Source organism: Syngnathoides biaculeatus, chromosome 2 (assembly GCF_019802595.1).
Source record: "Syngnathoides biaculeatus isolate LvHL_M chromosome 2, ASM1980259v1, whole genome shotgun sequence".
NCBI lineage: Eukaryota > Metazoa > Chordata > Actinopteri > Syngnathiformes > Syngnathidae > Syngnathoides > Syngnathoides biaculeatus.
In genome coordinates, this window is record NC_084641.1 from 722,382 (window position 1) to 745,362 (window position 22,981).

The following is a 22,981-nucleotide window of genomic DNA, read 5'->3' on the forward strand; positions in this document are numbered from 1 at the left end:
GTTAAAAGCTGAATGATGCTTCCAAACAGTTTTAAGGTTAATGTTATGTTGCCTCTTATATATAAAATACAGAAGTAGCTATTTATGCACTGTATTGTCTCTGTGTTCATCCTCGATCAGGCTCTGTCAAGGTGGAATTTTAACATTACACAACATCTCATCCTGTACTTTCTACTTTGGCTTCCGACCAGACTTTTTTTTTTTACTCAAAAAAGAGAAAATCTCATCCAGTTTAACCACTTTTTCTTCTATTATTCACATACCCCGACAGTCATTAAAGCAACAGCACTTCTTTTTTTTTTTTTTACTTTTACCATTATTATTGAGAGCAAACACAAGCAGCAAGTCTAACTATCTTTGCTCTCCGTTGCTTCATCAGCTCATCCCGCAACCCATTAATATAATTCATTTTAGTGCCAAAAGTGTCTTTAGTAGGGGTGTAACGATTCATTCATTATATCGATTTTGCCAATTACTATTCCTGCAATCTTACTGGATCGATCTGTGGTTGGCATGTTAGCCTTTCAGACATAAATATATCAATTACAGACGTTTTAAAAGATAATATTTTGATTGTATTGATAAGGTACAGGATTTAAGCATGGTGGACTTTATTTGAAGCTGTGTATGTGTTGTATTTCCAAGAAAATAGTGAGTACTTCCTCTTACTTCAGATGATGTTTGATTTAGCGCACAGCAATTAGCAGAGCCGGTCCGAGCTGATGTGATGCCCTAGGTGAGCTTTTACACCGCACCACCTCACCAATGATTTGAATAAGCCTTCAAAAAGTTGAATACCAACTGTTTTTTAGATTGCGTTTAATTTATAAGATAATATGCCACACAGTTTTAAATATAAAATCAAACATTTTCCTTTTTTGATTACTCTTTCGCTACTGGCAAAGAAGGCCATGCGGCTGGAGGGCAACCAAAGGAACAGAAACTATTATTTGGTAATCGATGGCTGGATGCTTGCTAGATTGCTAACTAGTTAATTAGATGACTCCAACAATGCCTTGTGCATGTTATCCAGACAGTATGACAATACACTTCTTGATCCTTTTTTTTTAAACCATCAACATTGATGTTCTGACATGGAAAAAAGGATTCTGCCAGGCTGGTTTGACCTCAGCATCTTGCTTATTATTGTGATTGGCATTGTGTGGTTTGCTCGCCGGGAGGTTGCAGCCCATCTCCTGCAGCTCCTCATCTCACAGCTCTTTGCGGTTGCAGACTTTTCTTCGATTGCTTCCTGCAATATTTCAAACTGATTGGCTGCCAACTCTTTTTGCATTTTAATGAACAATGGTCTTCTGTGTTACACCAACTGACTGGCTGATTATGGCCTTTCCTACATTTACGTCACAGTAGCTGACAACTCGTTTCGCTCAGATGTGCAGCTGCAGCACTTGAGTTTTTTGTCTTCATGTTTCATTATGCAGCAATGTATAACAGAACTTCAAAAGAAGTCACTGGCATATTTGGTCAGTGGTCAGTCACTGTTCCTGCAGGAGACTGTTGGCAGCTTCAAGGTGAACATTTATTTGCAATTTATATTCTTACAGCATTTATCGAATCAGGAAGCTGAAAAGCTGAAAACACATACATTGCAAACAGAAGAATTCCTACAAGTTTTACACAGTACCCAAAGAGAAACTGAAAGATACAAAGTATCCCATGTTGCATTTTCACAATAAAAAAAAAATAGAATTACGGTTCAATGAACTAACTTTTGCAGATATGTGACGTCTTTGTAATGACACCAAAAAAAAAAAGAAAAAAATTAAGATGGGTCCTTTTGTTTTAGTCTACATGCTGGAAGTGTGAAACGGGTTAAAAATGTAAAAGATTATGGTTGTGGCATGCAGTCCCATCCCCCAAAATAAATAAAGCTGAACTTTGACCAATTTTATGTTTGGCCTTCAAAACAATGAGGGCGACTACACTGACTGACTTCACGACTGTGGTTTCATCATTGCTTAAGGAGCTTAAAGTGCAGTATCCGACTTAACCTACCTGTTATTTACAGCACAATGGTGTTGGGATTATGCAAACCCTCAACAACAGTACACACAACACAATATAACAGAAGACAACTTGCTGCATACATTCTTGAGTATCTTACACACCATATTAAAACCCAGGTGTCATCCCTATAAACATTCTAAAATAGATATTGTAATGAAAAATACATATAACATTATTCACTTCAATGTCTATACAAAAAAATAAATCTGAGCGAGTGCGTCATCCATGCGCAAAGTTGCAGAAGTGTCATTCTACGATATCCAAGTGGTCGCCATATTGGCTGCGTCCTCCATCCGTGACGTCACCCGGACATTCGCAAATGAAAACACGCGGTGCACCCTAACTATGGGAGACAAACGCGCCCCTTCGGACACGGAAGCTCTTTTTGAAAAGGAGAACACCACACAAGCGAGTGAAGTTACCGGGGCGATATTACACTATTGTTTCGAGCCCTCGGGGCAATATTACACTATTGTTTCGCGCCATATTCAGATGATATGCGATCACGGCCAAACCGCATCCCCATCCGATCCACTTCCGTGGCGGAGATGAGCCATAGCGGCTCATCGCAGCCAGCTGGTGTGGCTTATGACGGAGCCGAACCGGCTGCTTAAGGGGGGTGTTCACAGACGCTGCAGTACTAAGCAACACAGTCGAGCCGGGGCGCTTTATGGACGCACGCAGCTGAGTTCTTCAGGGTGGCCCCCGTCCCCAAAGCCGACGCGCAGCCTTCGCAGAAGCAGTGACCACCGAACACGGCGCCTCAGCCGGTGAGGCTGATTTTCTGCGGTGTGGTGGCATATAAGGAGGCGGTGGAGCCGAGCCATGCTGCTTTAGGGGTATGTACAAAGCCGCGCCAGTACTTGGTGAACACCATCAAGCCGGGGCGCATTACTGCCTACCTGTTATTTGGAACCCACGAAGCTCTCATCCTCTGGACCCGTGCAATCCATTTTTCACAACAAACCGGGTCTCTTGCAAACTTCTGAAGGCTAAATCAATTCTCCCGAGTGTTCAAGCAATGTCCAGCGATGCAACGAGTCGGCATTTTGGGTAACACGAAGGAACAACGAGCTACCTTCCCGGAGGTACAACTAATGGTCACAAATGAGTCTACTCGGGGGGGCGCCTCTGTCCTGTACGTCACTTCCTGCTTCTTCTCGAAAACAAATCTCTCGAGAGGATTTTCATGGCGGGAGTTACAAAAAGCTGTATACGTCAAAATCTTTTGGGTTTTGTGGTGAAAAAACACATGGGACCATATTGGCTGTGGGGTTTTCATTAATAATAAACTAAAAATCATCCATTTCATGACACTTGACCTTTAAGTACCTTGACTTACAAGTGTTTTTTTTTTCTTTTAGGTATGACACTTTACTGTGTTTTTGCTTTGACTTGCATGCAAACTTTCAAGATGACGAGAAAAAAAATGGCATGAGCACTTTGAAACAGTCTTGTTTTTGGGAGAGAGTTTTAAGGTTTATTATGCCACCTGCAATTGAAGTTTATTGTCAAACTAAAAAAAAAAAAAAACATTCTGGATTTAACCAATCCACATTAATTTTATTTTATAAAAGTCTACCAGCTTATTCCTTACAAATAACGGAAAAATAAAGTAAACGGGCTAATGAAATGACAATCCAGTATTGTGGTTGTTAAAAACTTTATACAGTAAACTTAAGGCACAAGCTGCTCAATTATGTTCTGTCATTTGTGCACATCACTGCACTGCAGACGTGTTTGCTAGTTGAAATTGTCTGTAACAAGTTTTGCTCAAAACAAACATTGGGGGCTCAGCTCAGCTGACTGGTCAATGTGAGGCTGAATATGAAATCTTATGATTCACTTTAAATTAAATCACTCACCACCAGTTATTATAAACCCACTGGGCAGATTAGATTTACATGGTAGCATTTTCTTTTCCCCTCATTTTTATTTTTGAGGGGGGACCAAGCGTGGAAACGGTAGCAATTTATCCCTGCTTATTCAAGAATTATATATATATATACATAAACACACACACACACAGCTTGGTGGGTTCAAATCCCGGCCATGCCAGTGTGGAGTGTTTCCTTGTGCCTGCAGGCACTCCGGTTTCCTCCCACATCACCAAAACATGCAACATTAATTGGACACTCTAAAGTGCCCCTAGGTGTGATTGTGAGTGGGACTGTTGTCTGTCTCAGTGTGCCCTAATTGGATGGAAACTAGTTAAGGGTGTACCCTGCCTCCTGCCCCTTGACACCTGGGTTGGTTGCAGCAATCCTGTGAGCCTTGGGAGGATAAGCAGCTCGGGACCCCTAAGGGGACAAGCCGAAAGGAAAAGTGTATATATATATATATATATATATATATATATATATATATATATATATATAATTTCCTGAAAGACTTATTAGAAACTGACCACCACCAGCACCACTGTTAAATTGTCATCTTCGTGCAGCAATAGAATGTGTGCAGCTCATATGCTCAGACCCTCATGCACCTGTTTTCCGTTGCTTTCAAGCACATCTGCACATATGCCTGCGTTCGCACTTGACAGTGCCATGTGCATGCCCATCTCAGTGATGGGTAAACCTGCAGCATCGCGCCAGTGCCAGAGAATACCGCACTGCAGGCCAGTAAACTTGCCTTTAATTGTCTTTCAACTGGAAACACATTTGCTGATGAAACAGGGCCCGAGTGTGAGCGTGTGTTCATCTCAGCACACCTCATATTTTCTGAAGGCCACTGCCTTAACGCCCCCAGATTTGCCACACTGACAATAAAACTTAAAGCAAGTAATTTAACTTCAGTGTTTGCGTGCAGATGCTCTGTGCACGTGTGAAAGCACTTAGATATGCCTTTAAAAATCTCAACACCTGGTTAAGACAACTGAGACGTTGCTGAGGGGAATAAATATTGGGCTTCGGTGTTTCACAAGGTAAGCCTGCATGATGAGGTACAGTATTCCCCAAAAGTGTGTGTGTATTTGTTCATGTATCACGAAAGATCTGTTGTGGGTGCTGTTGGTGGTGGTTTTGCTGAGATGTAAACCAGATGTGGAGTAGATGAAGACCATCGTACCCACTTTTGGGAGAACGACGCCTGCGTGCGTGCCGGCATTGATTACAGCACCAATGTAATTTTGCATCCACCACTTTTGGCAGAGCGTGAATAAGTCGGAATGAGCTCACGCTTCGTATGACCCCGAAATCATACAGGCCGCATAAAGGAGCCGCTGTTGGAGGTTTCAGACGTTGGGGAATGATGCTATTTTGTACGCGTAGTTAGATGAACGCACTTAATAAGTGGTGACTTGGTTTAACATTTTAAACCAGAGTGTATTGAATTTCCGTTGATATAGATATTAAACTCCAGGAATGATGATGAGGTCAGTTAAATAACATGTCTCGCACAATGCTCACTGTTGTTACAAGTCGGGGGAAAAAAAATACATGTAATTCAATAAAAAGTCTCTGCTTAGAGCTGATACTTTTTTTTTTCTTTTTTTTTTTTGCATTTGTAAATGGAAAAAACCTGTGCATGTCCCTGAGATGGAGTACCTTATTTGTGGGTGTATGTGTGCATGGCGGATGAATGTGAATATAATTCAATTTTAGTTTTGCTTTAATGAATGAATAAAAACAGCAACTGTATCTAACAGTACATATCGATCTACAGCAGGGTCGGGAACCTATGGCTCGCGAGCCATACCTGGTTATTTTGGTGGTTGGATATGACTCGCGGACCCCTCATAACGACATACAGTACATGTGATTTCTGTCGTGCAGTGAAGATTTGTCCTCGTGGAGTTGGCGTAGTTTGGTGTGGGAGGCAACCATTGGAGGCAACGCAAATGACACAGAGAAAGTTTTTGCTTGGTAGTCGAAGTCCTCATGTGTAAAAGGGTCCAACGCTGATTGTGTCGGAACAACTAATTATTGAAACGCTTTCATTGTACAGCACTAGCTGTCGCATTAATGGTAAGAAGTACTTTTGTCAATATTGGTGAGCAACAGCATAACAATGTTATTTCAAATAATTCAAAGACTTATTGTACTCTAAAAGTGTTGGTCTTACGTAAATGCGCAAATACACCTGTACTTAGTTTTTAAAATACTGTATGGTTCTTTTGAAATTACATTTTAAAATATTTGGCCTTTATGGCTCTCTCAGTCAAAAAGGTTCCCGACCCCTGATCTGGAGTATATATGTTAAAACCATAACTCATGTTTAAAACAGGGATTTTACATTGCACACTTTCTATCTATCTATCTATCTATCTATCTATCTATCTATCTATCTATCTATCTATCTATCTATCTATCTATCTATCTATCTATCTATCTATCTATCTATCTATCTATCTATCTTCTATCTATCTATCTTGTACCACCTCACCTGTCTGTTGTGGCCCCCAAACCATATTTTGGATACCCCTGATTTAGACTATTTACCGGGCATTCGGAAAATTTTCATAGCACATTATTTTTTCCAAATTTATCTTCTAGCCCCATTCTAAAAAGTAATACAGTACATTGATTTTCAGACTTCAAAATTTTACACACAACATGCACTAATGACGTGAAAAAAAGTTTTTTTTATTTTTGTAAATGTATGAAGAAATGACATGTATCTTGTTGGTATCATGAAAGGAATTAAGACAGCCTCAAGTGTTTTTGGCTACGCACCTCAGCGATGTTCAAATCTGGACTCTGGCCGGGTCAGTTGAGGACATTTGCAGAGTTGTCCCGGAGCCGCTCCCACTTTCACATCTTGGCTTCGTGCTTAAGGTCGTCGTCCTGCTGAAAGATGAACTGTCGCCCCAGTCTGCGGTTCAGGCCAGTCTGGAGCAGGTTTTCATGCAGAATGTTTCTGTACCAGAGTTGCTTGGAGTGGCCTAAAATTGTCATCAAGTAAGTATACTGTTACTTGAGAATAATGTGACTGTGATGTGAGTGTGAATATGAGTAAAAAGCAGGCCTCCAAGTAATTACTGGATTAAGTTCTCAGTGGGAAAAAAAAAGACAAGTACTGAGTAACAAGTGAGCAAGTTCTGAATTATTAGTGTTTGTAATCAGAATTAGGAAAGCGCATCTTCATAAATTGCCCAACAGTAAAAAAAAAAAAAAATCTTGTGTGTGTCACAGAGTTTTTTTGCAGGTAATGTGACTCCCTGGCTCTTTGTGATTGGTTAAACGTAGTCAAACGTCACTTGCTGCATTCAACTTTCCACCACCAATTCCCGACGCTGAAAACCCCCAAAAGTGTTCCGCTTCAAATGAGACATCCAGCCTTACTCGTCACCAGGCAACAATGACAAGTGTTCTCAATTTGAACTTACGTACTGTGCGTGCGTCCAGAAAGTTTTATGATGAGCTGCAACGGTTGCCATGACCTTGCAGCCAAGATGCTGCAAAGACTGAGTGAGACGCCGCATTGTCTGAAAACACATCGGACCTCTTCTTTCCTTTTCCATTCACCTGAGTACGGCCCTATTTGAAGAGCAGCAGACACAAGTAAACACCGGCACGTACCTATTAACAACTCGGAGATATCCCCGAGACTGATGAAGTGTCCGTTTGTGTGCCGCTGTGCGTATGCACTCTTAAATGGCATTCCATTCCCACACCTGCATCTTTACGAGTTCATATCCTCCTGGTTCCCTGACAGGAAGGCACTTATGACCTTTGTGAAGAGCCAGCGTTTCATCCTTATTTTCCATTACATGCCGAAATAGCTCAACACCAATGTCTTCTTGTTATTTGTCAAATATTTTGTTGTCGCGTCATTTTACTTTACTAGCCACTCCCATGCTAACAAGTCAATTGTCAAATCGTGATGTGTAATCCACAGATAACTCAATAAATCATGGAAGAGTTCGGGCAATAGTTTTGTGCTGCTTACAAAATGTTTGAACAGAAATGATACACTCTGACCGCATCGACCAAATCGTTTCAGATGATGGATCCATATTTGGGGTTTGAAACAGTCCTTTTCCATGCAAAACTGTACTCTGCACCAACACAACCATACTTTATCCATATTTCTGGCAATATACTGAATAAACAAAAGGTGTTTTACATAATATTCACTGACTAGATGACACAGATTGGACTATATTCCTACACATCTGGATAACATGTGAATGTGTGATACTGTAATCCTCACTTGCCCCCCCCCCCCCCCAAAAAAAAAAAAAAACAGAAAAAAACCCCCATCTTCCAGGAAAGACGAAAAGAATAATTCCTTGTCTGCTGGTGCTACGACAGCTTCTGGAATGTCAGAATGAATCTTCAGTGGGAAACTTATGAACACCTCAGAAGCTCCGTAAATACTCTCCTGAAGCTCATGCAGCCCAATCTGAGGAAATGAACAGCAACAGAGTCAACATAATCCCATAATATAAGGCATACTTTGCGCCAGAAGATGAAAGAATGTAAAGTTTCCAAAAGGCTTTGAAGGCTATATTTTAAGTAAATCGTAGCCCATTCCCCTGTAAAACCTAATACACTCTATACATAGAGCAGGGCTGGGGGAAAAAAAATTAATAACTGGACTAAATCGAATTCCACAATATGTCAATGCAGAATTTCTGCCTCGAAGTTCCCATTGTAGCCAAAAAGAAAGGAGAAAAAAAAGTTCAAATGGAACTAATGTTTCACGTGGAGTCTTACTACAAATGGATACAGTGTTGGACAACTGATAAACCTTTCCAAAAATGACAGAGAAACATTTTTTAAGGCAGTATTAGATGTGCCGCGTATGTTGGAGGACGCTTTTTTTCCCCTCCGCGTATTTGTTGAATTTCAGGTAGTGACAATGTTGGTTATCCAAATAAAGGCTGGAGATGATGAACAGTTTCTTCGAAGAATTTACTTACAGAATATTCCGGACACTTATGAGTTACAGACAATGGGTGTAGAGAGCAGATCAGAAGTGTGAAGGTACAGAGAAAGCGCACATCCTTTATCTTGTCAGAAGTGCGGACTATGGGTGGTATCAAACCTGTGGCGTGCGTTTGGGGCTTTCCACTTAGACAAAGGGTTTCTGTCTCAACTGGTTCTAGCTGGCAATGGATTATTACAAAGTGTCCAGTCTGCAGTTCATCAAGGTGAGCCTACGTGCAGAGATGGGCTGAAGGACACATCTGGCTAGAGCTGAGGACATGAGGAAATTATGTAGTCATGACTAAATATGGGCATAGGACATACTTCACGTACTTATAATATGATGTATGAGTGCACTGAATGTAGCTAGTGTTTTCTTCTGTTTTTTTTTTTGATAGTTCGCAAATGCTAATCACAAATGCTAAGTGATTTGCAAAGGCTGATTTTGTTCTCTCTCAAATTTATACCAGTATCAGCTTATACCCCCATAAAAGAGGACATAATGCAGTTTAGTTAAAAAAAAAAAATAATTGGGGGGGCAGCGATGACTTAATACTTATGTACAGAATAAGCAATTTATAAAAAGATTTGGTCGTGGCAGTCCTCAAGTACAGTGTGTTACAATTGGTGAATACTGTCGGAAATTCTCCGACGCCAATGTTGTGTGGCGCTTTTGATGCTGCGTTTTCCTTTCACACTGACCTGTAAATGGAAGGTAAATAGGGTCGCTTAAATGGAGCACAGACCACAGCCAGGTGACAAAGACCTGGTGAACCAACTGTTCAAACAAAAAGGTCATTTCTGACACCTGCTTCTGACCCTCTCAGGGGTTCCTTTTCTAATTTCTGTTTTGTGTCAGGCTTCGAGTTCTTATACCGGATGTGTTGTCCTTTCCTTTCGGTTCTAGCTAGCACAATGTTCAAGTTCATTGGTAGTATGCTTGATTTGATTTTCAGAAAAATTACATTCTTTAGAAATGAAAAAGGCATTTTGTGTGTTAGAAAACGCATGAACAGAGTCAAACAAAGTTTGCATCATGCCTTTATTTTTGGGTTGGGGTGAATTCAGCAAAAAATAAATACACCAACAGGAAAGCAAATTTTGGCCTGGAAAACTAAACCTCATGTCACAGACTCTGAGTATTGATGACTTTTGTGAAGCTTTGTGAAATCACCTACAAATTTTTTTTTAAATGTGTTGTGGGACTGCGAATGAATAACTACTCATAAATCCTAGATTAGAAGTAGTTGCAGCAGATGGAGTTATGCAGATATTCACATTTCAAAGAGTTTTATTTTGGGGTGGGGGTAACACCAATAACAGTTTGTAATAGTTAACCCTAAACGAAATTTCTATAATTCGGACAGCATGTCTGTACTTCCTGCCACTGTGGACAAATGAAGCCAGATATCCTGGCAGAGGCGAGTGCCATAATGAGGGATGTGACGTCAATTGGAAACAGAGTCTTCACAGGCACAATTGAGCAACTCAGCCGTGGAATCGGCTCCTGCATGGCCCAATGAGCGTTGCTGAAGGCACACTTATTCAGGCATTCTTGAATTCCAATTGAAACTCAGGACAGATCTGTTTAACATTTCCAAAATGCATTTGAATTGAAACATTGTAAATGTACTGACTGAAGATTAAGCAATTACTATGCTACCTCCTATCCTAAATGCTTCCAGTTAATAGTCATCTTTCAATAATGTGTGCGTGTGACAGTCATAAAATGAGGTTTTAGTTTGGAACAGCTGGCATTAATTAGTAGTTGTCTCATATTGTTAGCCTAACTGCCCAAGTTATACGTAGTTTAACATTTTCAGAAACCAAAATGAAAAGAAAAAAAACGCAGAACGACCTCAACAAATAAAGAATCGGGTTGCCTCGGCACAATTAATGAATTACTTATTTTAACACACAGCACAGTGGTTATAAAATGTCAATTTAAAATTTGCTCAAACTATCAATCAGAGCTATCCCTTTTTTTTTAATCTTCAGTTTAGGTAAAGTGACATGACCCCTTCCCCCTTAGGTTGTTGGTCAAAGCAAAAAAGTACGCCTTTTGGGAATTTGTCAGGTATAGAGCTGCAGCTTAGTGGAGGAATTATTTGCAAAACTTAGTCACGGACAGTTGTTGCTAGAGGAGGCAATGCTTGCAACACGATATACTGTATAGCTGTCATGAAATGAAACTTTGCAACAATCTACGAGTATTAGCATCTACACTCAATGTAATAAACACTATAGTGTTGCTACTGAGGCAAACACAGTGAAGAAAGTAAGTATTTGAACACCCTGCTATATTGCAAGTTCTCCCACTTAGAAATCATGGAGGGTCTGAAATTTTCATCATAGGTGCATGTCCACTGTGAGAGAGATAATCTAAAAAGAAAAATCCAGAAATCACAATTTATGACTTTTGTAACAATTTATTTGTGTGATACAGCTGCAAATAAGTATTTTAACACCTGTCTATCAGCTAGAATTCTGACCCTCAAAGACCTGTTCATCCGCCTTTAAAAGTCCACCTCCACTCCATGTATTACCTTGAGTCAGCTGTACGTGTGTGAGGTCGTGAGCTGACCAAAGAGCTGTCCAAAGATACCAGAGACAAAATTGTACAACTCCAGAAGAAGATCTGTGTGGAGGAGTGGGCCAAAATCCCTCCTGCAGTGTGTGCAAACCTGGTGAACAACTACAGGAAACGTTTGACCTCTCTAGTTGCAAACAAAGGCTTCTGTACCAAATATTAACATTGGTTTTCTCAGGTGTTAAAATACTTATTTGGAGCTGTATCACACAAATAAATTGTTTAAAAAATAGTAGAGTAATAGTAGATTTCTGGCATTTTCTTTTTAGATTATCTCTCTTTCTCACAGTGGACATGCACCTACGATGAAAATTTCAGACCACTCCATGGTTTCTAAGTGGGAGAACTAAATACTCATTTTCTTCACCTTAGCAGGGTGTTCAAATGCTCATTTTCTGCACTGTATCTAGCTAACTAGCATGGCTAATACCAGCTATTGTTATTAAAGTCACTATCATATATACTCAAACACCAGAGTAACTAATACTAGTGACATATTTTATTAGCAGACAATTTAGCTATATCTCAAAGCTCTTGTAAAATTCCCCATAGACTGCATTTTAGAGTGACATTGATACCATCTATGCTGACATGGAAGTGCAGTGTGACGTGAGTGAGTGATTGCTCTGGTAGGTAGGGGGTGCATTGTTTGGTTCTCTCAATCATCCACACACAAGGCAGCACACACTGGGACTAAACATTGACGGACTAAGGCAAAGTGTGAGTAAATATAGAATGTGGTGGGGGCGGCGTGGGGGGTGGACAGAATAAAAAGCATCAATTCCTCCTGCGATGGAAGCAGGCCAGACTTGGGGTGGGATATGCAAATCTTTTTGCCTTCCCCCTGCAGACGCTGCTTCTTGCTCACACCCACACTCATTCATGCATAGTGCTACGTACAAGGTGGGCTGAACTCCATACACACAAGTGTATGGAGCCGAAACTTTTTCTGGAGACACCCTCACTATCTCTCTTCTGGCCTTCTCGAGCACACCTTGGTGCTATTCTCCCACCTCCCGCTTGAGCCTCACAAGCCTCCTCTCCCTTCCGTCCGATGCGCATACAGTGTGGTTACTGTACGAGCTGAAGGCGGCATAGACGAGATGCTGCCAATGTGACATCTGCTTGGAATCTACAACTCCTTTAGGACTCGGCAAAAAAAAAAAAAAAAAAAAAAAGTGCACAAGGTCTGAGGAACTCCAGTGCAGAAACTTGAGGACTCCAAAAAGCTTCACAAGTCAGCCTTCGTTTTCCAGACCGTGGGATTAGTAGTAAGGAAGACGAAAATAATGAATGGCAAATTGCGCCAGGTCCTCGTGCAAGCATGTCTCCTTGGAGTGTTAATCTCTGTGGTGGACAGTAAAGGAACTTTCTATGGAGGACCTGTAAACCCTTTTTATGGTCACAGATACAATATGTTCAAGGCTGGACTCAACCCTCAGCACACTCCAAACAAGCCGATGACCCGACACAAGTAAGTGCTCTCCTTCAAGCATGGGTGTCATTGATCTGCATCTAGAATTCTATATCCGGAGTGTTATTATGACCACCTGAAGGGCTGTCCCAGTGTTGCTCCCCTGAAACTCACCAGGTCACTTTGAGTATTCTTTCGCTGAAATATGGTTTTAGTTAGGGCATCGGCTTTGTAATTGATCCTTGAATTGACGCTCTGTTTCGGCCTTTGTGTGTGTGTGTGGTTCACACCTAAAACCAGCTGTATTTGGGGGAGAGATATTTGAGAGCAACAATGACAAAGAAAGCCTGTGTTTTGTTTTCTGGGGCTCACGAGCTGATGACAAGTGGACTGTTATCTCACTGTGTTTGTGTGCTGGGTGGACTCCATGAGATTTTACAGTACACAGGGCACCTATTGCCAAAAGGGAGTGGTGCAACTAATGGCCGATTGATTGAAATAACAGCAAAGTGATCATTAGTGTCCCGGCATTAGTTGCCTTTTATTAAAATGAGGCAAAAGACATTCTCCCAGTCACAGATGTTATCACTTCAAGTAGCCTTTAATTCTGGGCCGATATATTTTGGGCAGTTACAGCACACGGGCTGAAAAGAATAACAACCCTGTGAAATGCTCACGTGAAGTTGTGAGCTGCAACAGAGCTGTGATATATGTTTTTGCTGGAAAGAGACGGCTGAAGTGAGGCCTGCAGGGCTTTGTTTTTTTCCTCCCCTTCCTGTCTCTTTTGCTTGGCTTCCCTTGAGAGTGGTTATAGTTTTGGACAGCTCCCGAGCGACCTGCTGCTTCGCTCAAACGGCCTCAAAATACTGCCTTGTCTTGCCTTGCGCACTCACCTCTTATAAAATGGGATTCCCTACAATCACACACCCGCAAAACAACAGCCTCTAATATTCCAATGCTCATTCATCTTTTCTTTAAAGGTTCATCCCATAGGATTCAGAATAGGCCATAATTTAGGGACTAGAGAAATCAATATAGTGAAATTTAGTGCAGTATCATGATAGTGCTAAAACAGTCTAAGGGCTCAAAATACCACAAAATAACTTAACTCAAAGAACGAGTTGAATTACATGTTTAAATTGCCCCGATACCTTGGTTTTATTGTACTTGCATCCTGAATCTAGTAGCTCTACCGAAAGGTCAAGCCCTCTAATATTATATTTCAACAATACAACCTCAAATAATTACCAGGGAACAAGAAAGCGCAGCCTTCCCTCTCCCCAACCGCTTCATCCAGCTCTTACTGGGGGGGATCCCAAGGTGTTTTAAGACCAGCCAAGAGACAGTCTCTAGTGGGTGTTCTTTCTGGTGGGACATGCCCAGAACATTTCTCCAGGGAGGCATCGACGAGGTTGTGCCTGAGCCACCTCACCTGGCCTCTCTTTATGGGGAGGAGCAGCGACTTTACGCTAAGCCCCTCCCGGATAACCAAGCTTCTCACCCTCACTAGAAATAAATGCATTTTACTGCTAACAAGGCGGTCTAAACTCTGACAACGCTTGTACAAGAACCCTATAGCCTGTATTTGGGGATTCTGTACATAGTACTCCCAAAGCACCCTTTGTGATACTGTGGAACACATTTCTCTAAGTCCACAACTGTTTGGACTGTTTGGGAGAACTCACAATGTACCTGGACCTGGCCCGATATTCCACAGATGGGACGAAAACCACAGTGCTTCTCTTAAATGTGAGCTTGGACTTCCCAAGGATTTTAGAATCCCTAAATAGTCCTACAGTAGGTTGAAGGGTGTGATCCCCCTGAAGTTGCAGTACACACTCTAGTGCTGCTTCTTAAAAAGAGACACCGTCTCCCTGGCGTGTTATAAAATTGCGTCAACCAGGACAGGAACAAACCATCCAAAATCTGCAGAAAGTATGTGTCCTTATCCACCCCGAGGATCCTGGTACCAAGGATGTTTTATCCACCACGTCATCGTATGCCATTTAATGGGAAACAGTTCATTTCAGAGTCCCCAGATTCTGCATCTTCAAAGAAGGGCATGTCAGTGGAAATAAGGGCATATATCGTTCCGGAGTCCAAGCTATGTTTTGGAGTGAGTCCGACTATAACTAGTCAAAACCTCTCATCTTTGCACACCGGTTCAGGCCTCGCTACCAGAGAGGTGACATTGGAATATTATTAACCTAATAGGAGAATAGACTCCTTAATTTCTTAAGCCTACATGTGCATGGTTTATATTTGTCACCGTGCAACTTTCTGAGTACGTCAGCCTTGATTGACAGAAATACTAAACTTTTTAGATAGCTTTGTTGATCTATAAAAGTCAGTAATTGCTTGCTGTCAGTGTGATAATCCTCTACATGTGGTTGCGAATCTAACTATAGCCTTGATAAAAGAGGTGTTGACCTACCTTGGACCCTGAGGACACGTCGGAGTAAGGCCACCTCTAGAAATAAATCAGCTGTGCGGCCGCCAATGGAAAGAGATAAATTGCAGTACTTACATATAACCTGTATCTACAGTGTGTGAAGGTGTACACTAAGTTGTGCAACTTTCTGTATCATGGCTCAAACTTGTGGTTTTATAGGATATATTGTTCCATTAAAAGACAATGGTTAAACAATTTAAACACACCCGATACTGTAAGGTTAAAAGTGAGCCTTACAACCACTTCCTACTGACAGGAAGAAAGCGGGAAAAAAAAATGTATGCAGCACCTCCCGTGCATCTGTCATCAAGACGACACACCAGTGGAGCACAAAATACAAAATACACAACAGGTGTACACTGTCCCGAGCTGGAAAGTGAGTGTTGTAGATCAATTAGCATCCCAGCAGATGCCACATGCCATCACCGATCGGCTCAGAGATCCTAGCCGACGGCATTTCGATGATGCATGGGACAGAGATCAGGGGCTAAAGGCCACAGAGGTGGTGAAGGTCAAGGGTTATGAGCTGTTGCTGTAAGTTTGTGTTGCGTGTCCAGTGGAGATCAAGAATGGGAGCCAATCTCAAAGCTGTTTGGTAAATCCAAGGCTCACCTCGCAGGTATTTCATGAAAAGTTCTGCTTTCACTGACCTCTGTGTTGAAAACACATTTAGCATTTGAAAGAGCTTTGCTGTTTGTTTACAATGGATGATGGACATGCTGTCATGGACATATGCCAACATTACACTAGGTTACTGATTCATCAACGTCAGTTTAAACCTTGAGGACTAATAGGTTATTTAAAGCAGCAGGAGTGTGGGAAAAGTTGCCCTTTATGTGAGTTTCTACAAATGTCGCTCACATTTGTTTCCTTTAAATATGAATCTTCAGATCACAGCTCAGCTTTACATCAATGAACAAGGGCTAAAGTGAAGATCTGTGCACTCCAGCGATGCTGTGAAGAAAGTTTTTGTTACCTCAGAACGGAGCCGGGCTAATGTTTCACACTCACTGCAGTTGTTACATACTCACCGTATCTTTGAATTCATACTACGATCAACATGAAAGAAGTGACCTTCTGATTTAACGTTTATTTATATAACACACCAGGAGGTTTGTTTCATAAATCAGTGTGGAAAAGAGCAGATAGAAACATATTGAAAAAGAATGGTACAAGTTATTGAGTGAATAAACTATTGTCTACCGCATTCTTTATGGACCACTCAGAGCAACACACAATACGTTACTTTCTTGACAGCCAGTGGTGTTGTAAGAGGGAGAAAGACTTACTGAGTATTCTAACTGCTAATGGCTAATAAACTACAGCTAAAAAAATAATTTTCAATTTGCCGCATTTTTTTCCCCACACGGAAATCCTTTAGTAAAGAACGTATGCAGTTTAAAGTGACTAGTCGCGGGATAATCTGGGACAATGTCGAAATTCACAATATTTGCACGGAGAAATCATTCCTCACAATGCCAAATACTGTATTGGAATGGCAAGGTCAATTCCCTTGTTTTTGTTATATACTGTAGACATTTGCGTTTCAGATCAAAAGATGAATAAGAGACAAAACATCAGAAAGCAATCTGTTATTTCATAGTATTTACATCTGTGTGTGTTAAACACCTCTGGACAGAACACCTTTTGTTTGACTTTTCAAGTGAGCAAAGATATTGGAACATGACTCATGGGTGTTTTTAGTTGCTCAGGTGCTGCCCTTTAGAGTGACTGCTGAACCATTAGATACTGCTTGTTCTTGCCTTTGGATTTCACCTGTAAAAATTGCATTTGCTGTTAAGCAAACGTGAAGACCAGAGCTGTCTATGAGTTAAAAGGGAACCATTTCAAAGAGGGAAAATTGATTGGAGCTATAGCACAATCATTGGTCATAAGGAAAACGACAATTTGGGACGTCCTGAAAAACAAAAAAAAAAACTACTGGTGTACAGAGCAACAGACATCAAACAAGTAAGACAAAGGTATCGACAGTAGTTGATGACAGAAACATAGTGGGAGCTGTGAAAAAAAAACCATGAGAAAACAGTCAGTGAGGTCACTGCCAACTTCCACAGGAAAAGTGTTAAGTATCACAATACACTGGTCAAAGAAGACTTTCAGAGAATAAATAAATATACTACTTTGAATAGAATTCATTCAATCAAAGAAATACACAGATGAGCCACAAAGGTTTTGGAGCAAAGTTTTATGGACAGATGAGACCGAGTTGAACCTATACCAAAGTGATGGAAAGGCCAAAGTATGGAGAAAGAAAACATCTGCTTATGATCCGAGACACATAAGGTCATCTGTTAAGCATAGTGGAAGAAATGCCATGGCTTGGGCTTTCATAGCTGCTTCTGGAATGTGCTCACTAGTCTTTATTGATGATGTAATTCACAATAGTAGCAGCAGAATGAATTCTGAAGTCTACAAAACCTTTTTGTCTGCCAATTTGTAGAAGAAAATGCATCCAAAATAATCAAGAGAAGAATCATCATGCAACAAAACACACTGCCAACACTACGACGTCATCAAAGGGAAAAAATGGAAAGTCTTAGACTGGCCAAGTCAGTCACTGGACCTTAAACCAATAGAGCATGCACTTAACCTCCTGAAGAGGAGACTGAAGGGAAAAACCGGCAGAAACAAACAAAGAACTGAAAGAATCTGTAGTGAAGGCCTGCAAAAGTATTACAAAGGAACAAAGTGACAATCTGATAAAGTTAATAGGTTGGAGGCTTGATGCGGGTATTGCAAATAAGGGTTATGCCACCAAATATGCTTTTGCTCACTTGGAAAGTGAGTGGCTCCAAACTAAAGGTTCTCTTTCCTCAGTAGATTAACATCTAGATGTAAGTACATCTAAATGTAAATACCACGAAATAAAACCTTTTGTCTAAAATTAATCTTTTGATCAGAAACTCACATATTTTCAGTATACAACAAAAACAATAAAATTGACCTTGCCATTCCAATACTTTTGGAGGGGACCCCATGACCGAAGTAATGTATTTGACTACAATCGGTAACAAACCCCATTTTAGCACAATATTTTATACACACACAACATATTTGGTAACTTAAATAAGAAAATGTATGCTACGTGGCTCACTATGAGGTAGTCCAGTCGACAAGTACGGACGTAATGTTAAAAAAAAAGTTTCATTGTAATTACATTTTTTGGGGGAATCATTAAACTATTTTGTTATGTTATGTTATGTTATGTTATCTTGTTCCATTTGTTATTCATGTACAGTTCAATAGTAGTTATGACTTTTTGGCATTACAGGGCATAATATAAAAGACTATTAAGACTACTAAGACTATACATTTTCCAGTGAATGAAGGAAAATCTTAAATATACCTTGATTTTGACAGTTTTATAGAGAATTGATCATCCTTACAAATCCTTTGTACATCCATTTTCTGCATGATACTTTCAATCTACATGTGCCGTGTTGCTTTATTCACTACCACATAAGAATTTAAAGCGGTGCATTTCACCAGTTTTGGTTACACTCCCATCACCAACACAAAGCAGTAATCCTTATTAGCAAGTCCAATTTGTAACCTCTTTTTTCTACAAAACACTGAGAAGTATTTCACCTCTAAGAAGATTATGTGCTTTACAAAATGCCTGAGGATAATATTATTTTTTTTTAAAGTCAATGGTGTGTGAGCATTATAGTGTAGAGTAGTAAAGAGGGCAAATGGAGAAAAAACTTGCATGACTCATGAAATGTAATCATGTAAATTGAGAATCCTAAAAAAAAGGTAAATTATCCAAAAGACAGCTTAGCTGTTACAAGGCATAAAGGACAATCTCTTGTCTAGATTTGATTTTGGTGCTGTTGGCATGGAGGATAAATGTGGAAGAGCCAAGCGCAAGGAAGCAGGGAGCCAAGGCAGGAGCATCAAAAAGGTTTGTCAAAAGGTAGGTCAAAACAAAACAAAAAAATGTAAAACAAGGATTCTGGAAGCAAAAACTAAATTAACAAAGTCTAACTATCTCCTATAAACATTCACAAAAAAAAAAAAAAACCATGACAGCGTTAAAGAAACACGCAATGCAACAACTATGTGCTAACACAGACTGAAGAAAAACAGGGAACTAAATACAAGGAAACTGAGGAGACAACGAGGCACAGCTGGACAAGACACGAGTGGCCGGAAGGAACTGATTGGTAGACACAAAGGAAAGACGTAATTTGACAAGAACAGTGCAAATAAAAATCTTTAAGATGGATGGATGACCTGTGATAACCCTAATCAGTAGCCTCAACAATCACTCAGGTTCTTATTAGTTCATAAAATTGTTTGCAAAAGGGTGAAAGAATGATTGCTTCTTTTCTTGTTCAATGCAACCATAGATTGTCAGGGTACACTCTCATGGAGAAAAGGACCCTGCATGTGAAGGCCAAGGAAATATTGAAGAAGATGAGCCCTTTGGTGCCAATCAGTCAATACCTAAGCTGAGAAAGGAAGCGAATCAGAGAATACCACAAAAGATGACAAGAAAACAGACAGGAATACCACAAACAATAATCAGAGGAGGAAAATGGGAAACATTGGCAAAGGCAACAGAACGTAGATGTGACCATGATTAAAAGAAGATTGTCTGCAGATTTTTAAGAGGGACATCAGAAATTTCTCCTCTTCCAGCAAGGAAACGCAGCAAATTCAGTTAACAAGTGTAATGCTAAACTGGAAAAAGTTAGAGTGCTATGGGAGCTCGTGCTGAAAAAAAAAAAAAAGGACAGTGACAAAGGACAAGATTTTGGTGTGGGGGTGCAGAGCAGTGGGAAATGACGTGGCAGAGGAGGGTGACGAGTGTTGATTGCAGTTGGAGCGGGTAAGGCGTGTTGTGATTGCGACGACCGTTTCACTCGCTTGAGAATTGGGTTTTAGCATGAGGTCAGATGGGTGGTTCTGATAGAATGTGGACCTGGTGTTTTTAATATATTGGGAGGTATCGGCACATTCTACATGAGTGAAATGCACAAAGAATGCGCAGACTTCAGTGGTGCCTTGAGGTACAAGCGACACAAAGGTTTTCAAGATCCAAGCAATCGTTTTGTTGTGAATTGTGAGTAAAACATTTGAGATACAAGCACTGTATGATAATTGAACGCCACTAACTTCACAAAAATGTTGGCAGATAGGGATTTTGTTTTTCAAAGACGGGCTTCAAAGTGTTTGACACTCACATTTGAACTGTACTGTCAAACTAAACATCAAACAAAGAGAATGACATGCTGTGTATGAAAAACAACCTAACAGTTTTTCTGTCTTAATCCGAACACACAATGCATCACGCCATAGATGTATAATAAACAGCATCAATATTTGCTGTTATAAACCTATAAGCAACTGTTATCAGACCACAAATAGTGCATTAAGAAATGTAGACAATGTAAACGTATTAACAGGCATATTTTCCCTTAAAATAGATGAAAAACGTAATATTTTACAAATTACTGACTTTTCTGCATTTGTGTCTTAATTTCTATTATCCGGCCCCCCTGGTGGCCAAATTGCAAATACCAGAAGGAGTTGCAAATAAATGAATCAATAAATGAATGTACGAATTAATAGGCGCAGACACATAAATTAGTGTGCAGGATAATCTTTGTAGAGCACGTGAATGGTGCACCTTTTAACGATTGACGTGTACATTCCCTAATGACTGCATCACCCGCTTCCCCAAAATGTTGATCAATAATATTCTGTGCAGGAAGACCTAAGGGATGTTGAAACATCCTTTTTATGGAAAGAAATTGTTGGGATTAGGAAAAAATTGTTTTTGCCACTTGTTTCATGTGACGAGAGATTTAGCGAGGAAAAATGTTTGGATATAATCTTGTTCGTTGATTGAGCTGGGGGCATGTCTAGGTTCTGAAAGAAGGCAGCGGGGCTGAGGTTTGGCACGGGGACGGCAATGCGGCTACATTCATCTTGTTAGCATTTGAAAACTTTCCATACCCTTCCTTTAACCGGTTTTAAAAATAATTTTATAAATTGTACATAGTATATACAGCCTCTTTGATTTGTAAATTGCACATGTAAAAATAAAAAAAATAATAATGGTGTCAAAATTGCAATTGTATCAAATACTACACATATTTACCTGATTAGTAACAAGATGAAATATTTTGAGTGTACTTTGAAATTGAAAATTGTTTTTAAACAATGGAAAAATGAAATAGTTGTTTTATATTTGTTAGCCAGAGATATATTGGTCTGGCCCCATTAGAGAGCAAATTGGGATGAGTGTGGTCTTCAAATCAAAATCAATTCGATGCCTCTAGTTTAAATCACTTCTAAAATGCTGCAGTTATTATTCAGATTTATTGGGTGAATTGGGAGCTCCCCTACCACCCCCACTGATGTGATTTTTTTTTTTTTTCCCCACCTCACACTTATCTCGTTGCCAGTCTCTGCCTCTAAATTGAGAGCTTCACTGTGGCTTTGTTTTTGGCACTTAACTGGTTAATCGTGTGTGGCCACCACTTTACATCGGTCACCTGTGATCACAAAAGCAAAACTTGCGTATTCTCCACCATAGTGTCCTTGAGCTATATTAGTTTTGAATTCTTGTGTGAAAATAGCTCCCAGAGGGAAATAGCTCACCTCATATACATCTAATCTTAGATCACTCCAGATTAGGAAGTCATCTATACTTCTCCCTCTGCACCAAAGCAGACAAAACAAAGTTGCAGCAACTTCAAGTACATTATGAATTATTGCTGCTTGTAGAGATAAAGCATGTGTGTGGTCAGATATAAAAAAAAAAGACTATATTGCCTGGTTACACCTGATTAAAATGTGCATTTGCAACTAATAAAGTAGGACATCCTTCTTTCTTGTGAGACATGATAGAATATCATCCACAGACCAAAAAGACTTTGACAGATGTGCGAAAACGGATACAGTTCATTTATTTTAGGTCAAAAGTCTCCAACAAATCATGCTTTGATCATGAGAGCAGAGGAACTGATCAGTGCTAATCTCCTTCGGGGATTGTGAATACTGTACAGTTTATGTGCAGTGTTTCATCCATTTAAATAGCAGCATTCAAAATATGTATAAAAAGAGAACATAATATTTTTAGAAAATTCTGGTAGATGTTGCCCCACATGTGGTGTCAGCTAATGTTTGCAAGCTTTGTTTTTGTGTACCAAAGCATAAAAAGAGATTTTTTTTTTTTTTATGGGGAAGAGAAGCAGCACTTCGGCTGGGGCTCATTTGCTGGTGCGGCTGTTTAAAGCACCTCGTTCTTGGTCATGATTGGGCTTACGTCGTGTCAAAGAATGTCAGAAGCGCGAGAAAGAGACCCGGCTGTCCACGGAGGGTCTTGTTGGTGGCGAGGCCGCTCTGATACTCACCTTTATCGCTTTGGCCTCTGGTGATAGTCTTTTGACTTTCTTCAGAGGTAGTAGTTTCAAAAAAAAGATCCTCGTACAATCACGCAGAGGCTATTTGGCAAAAACGGGTCAAATGTCCTTTTTTTCTAACATGAGAATTCTTTCTTTTATATCCAAGTTAGTTTTGGATGAAGTCAAACGGAAAACCAGCACAGTAAAATGTTCCCAAATGTTACAAGTCAAAAAGTCATATAG

General features: G+C 40.2%; 1 protein-coding gene across 2 annotated transcripts in view; it reads left to right on the forward strand.

Moving 5' to 3' along the window:
* Positions 1–2,170: 2,170 nt before the first annotated feature.
* Positions 2,171–22,981, forward strand: part of LOC133496288 (EMILIN-3) — a 29,441-nt gene continuing 8,630 nt past the window's right edge. Inside the window, exon 1 of one of the 2 annotated variants that reach the window (XM_061811685.1) lies at positions 2,171–2,867. Coding sequence is in view for 1 of the 2 variants with exons in the window: in XM_061811676.1 (XP_061667660.1) it covers positions 12,783–12,967 (185 nt within the window). In the remaining variant the exon portion in view is untranslated. Of the gene's footprint in view, positions 2,868–12,670; positions 12,968–22,981 lie in introns of those variants that run through there. The other variant, XM_061811676.1, reaches the window with a different exon arrangement.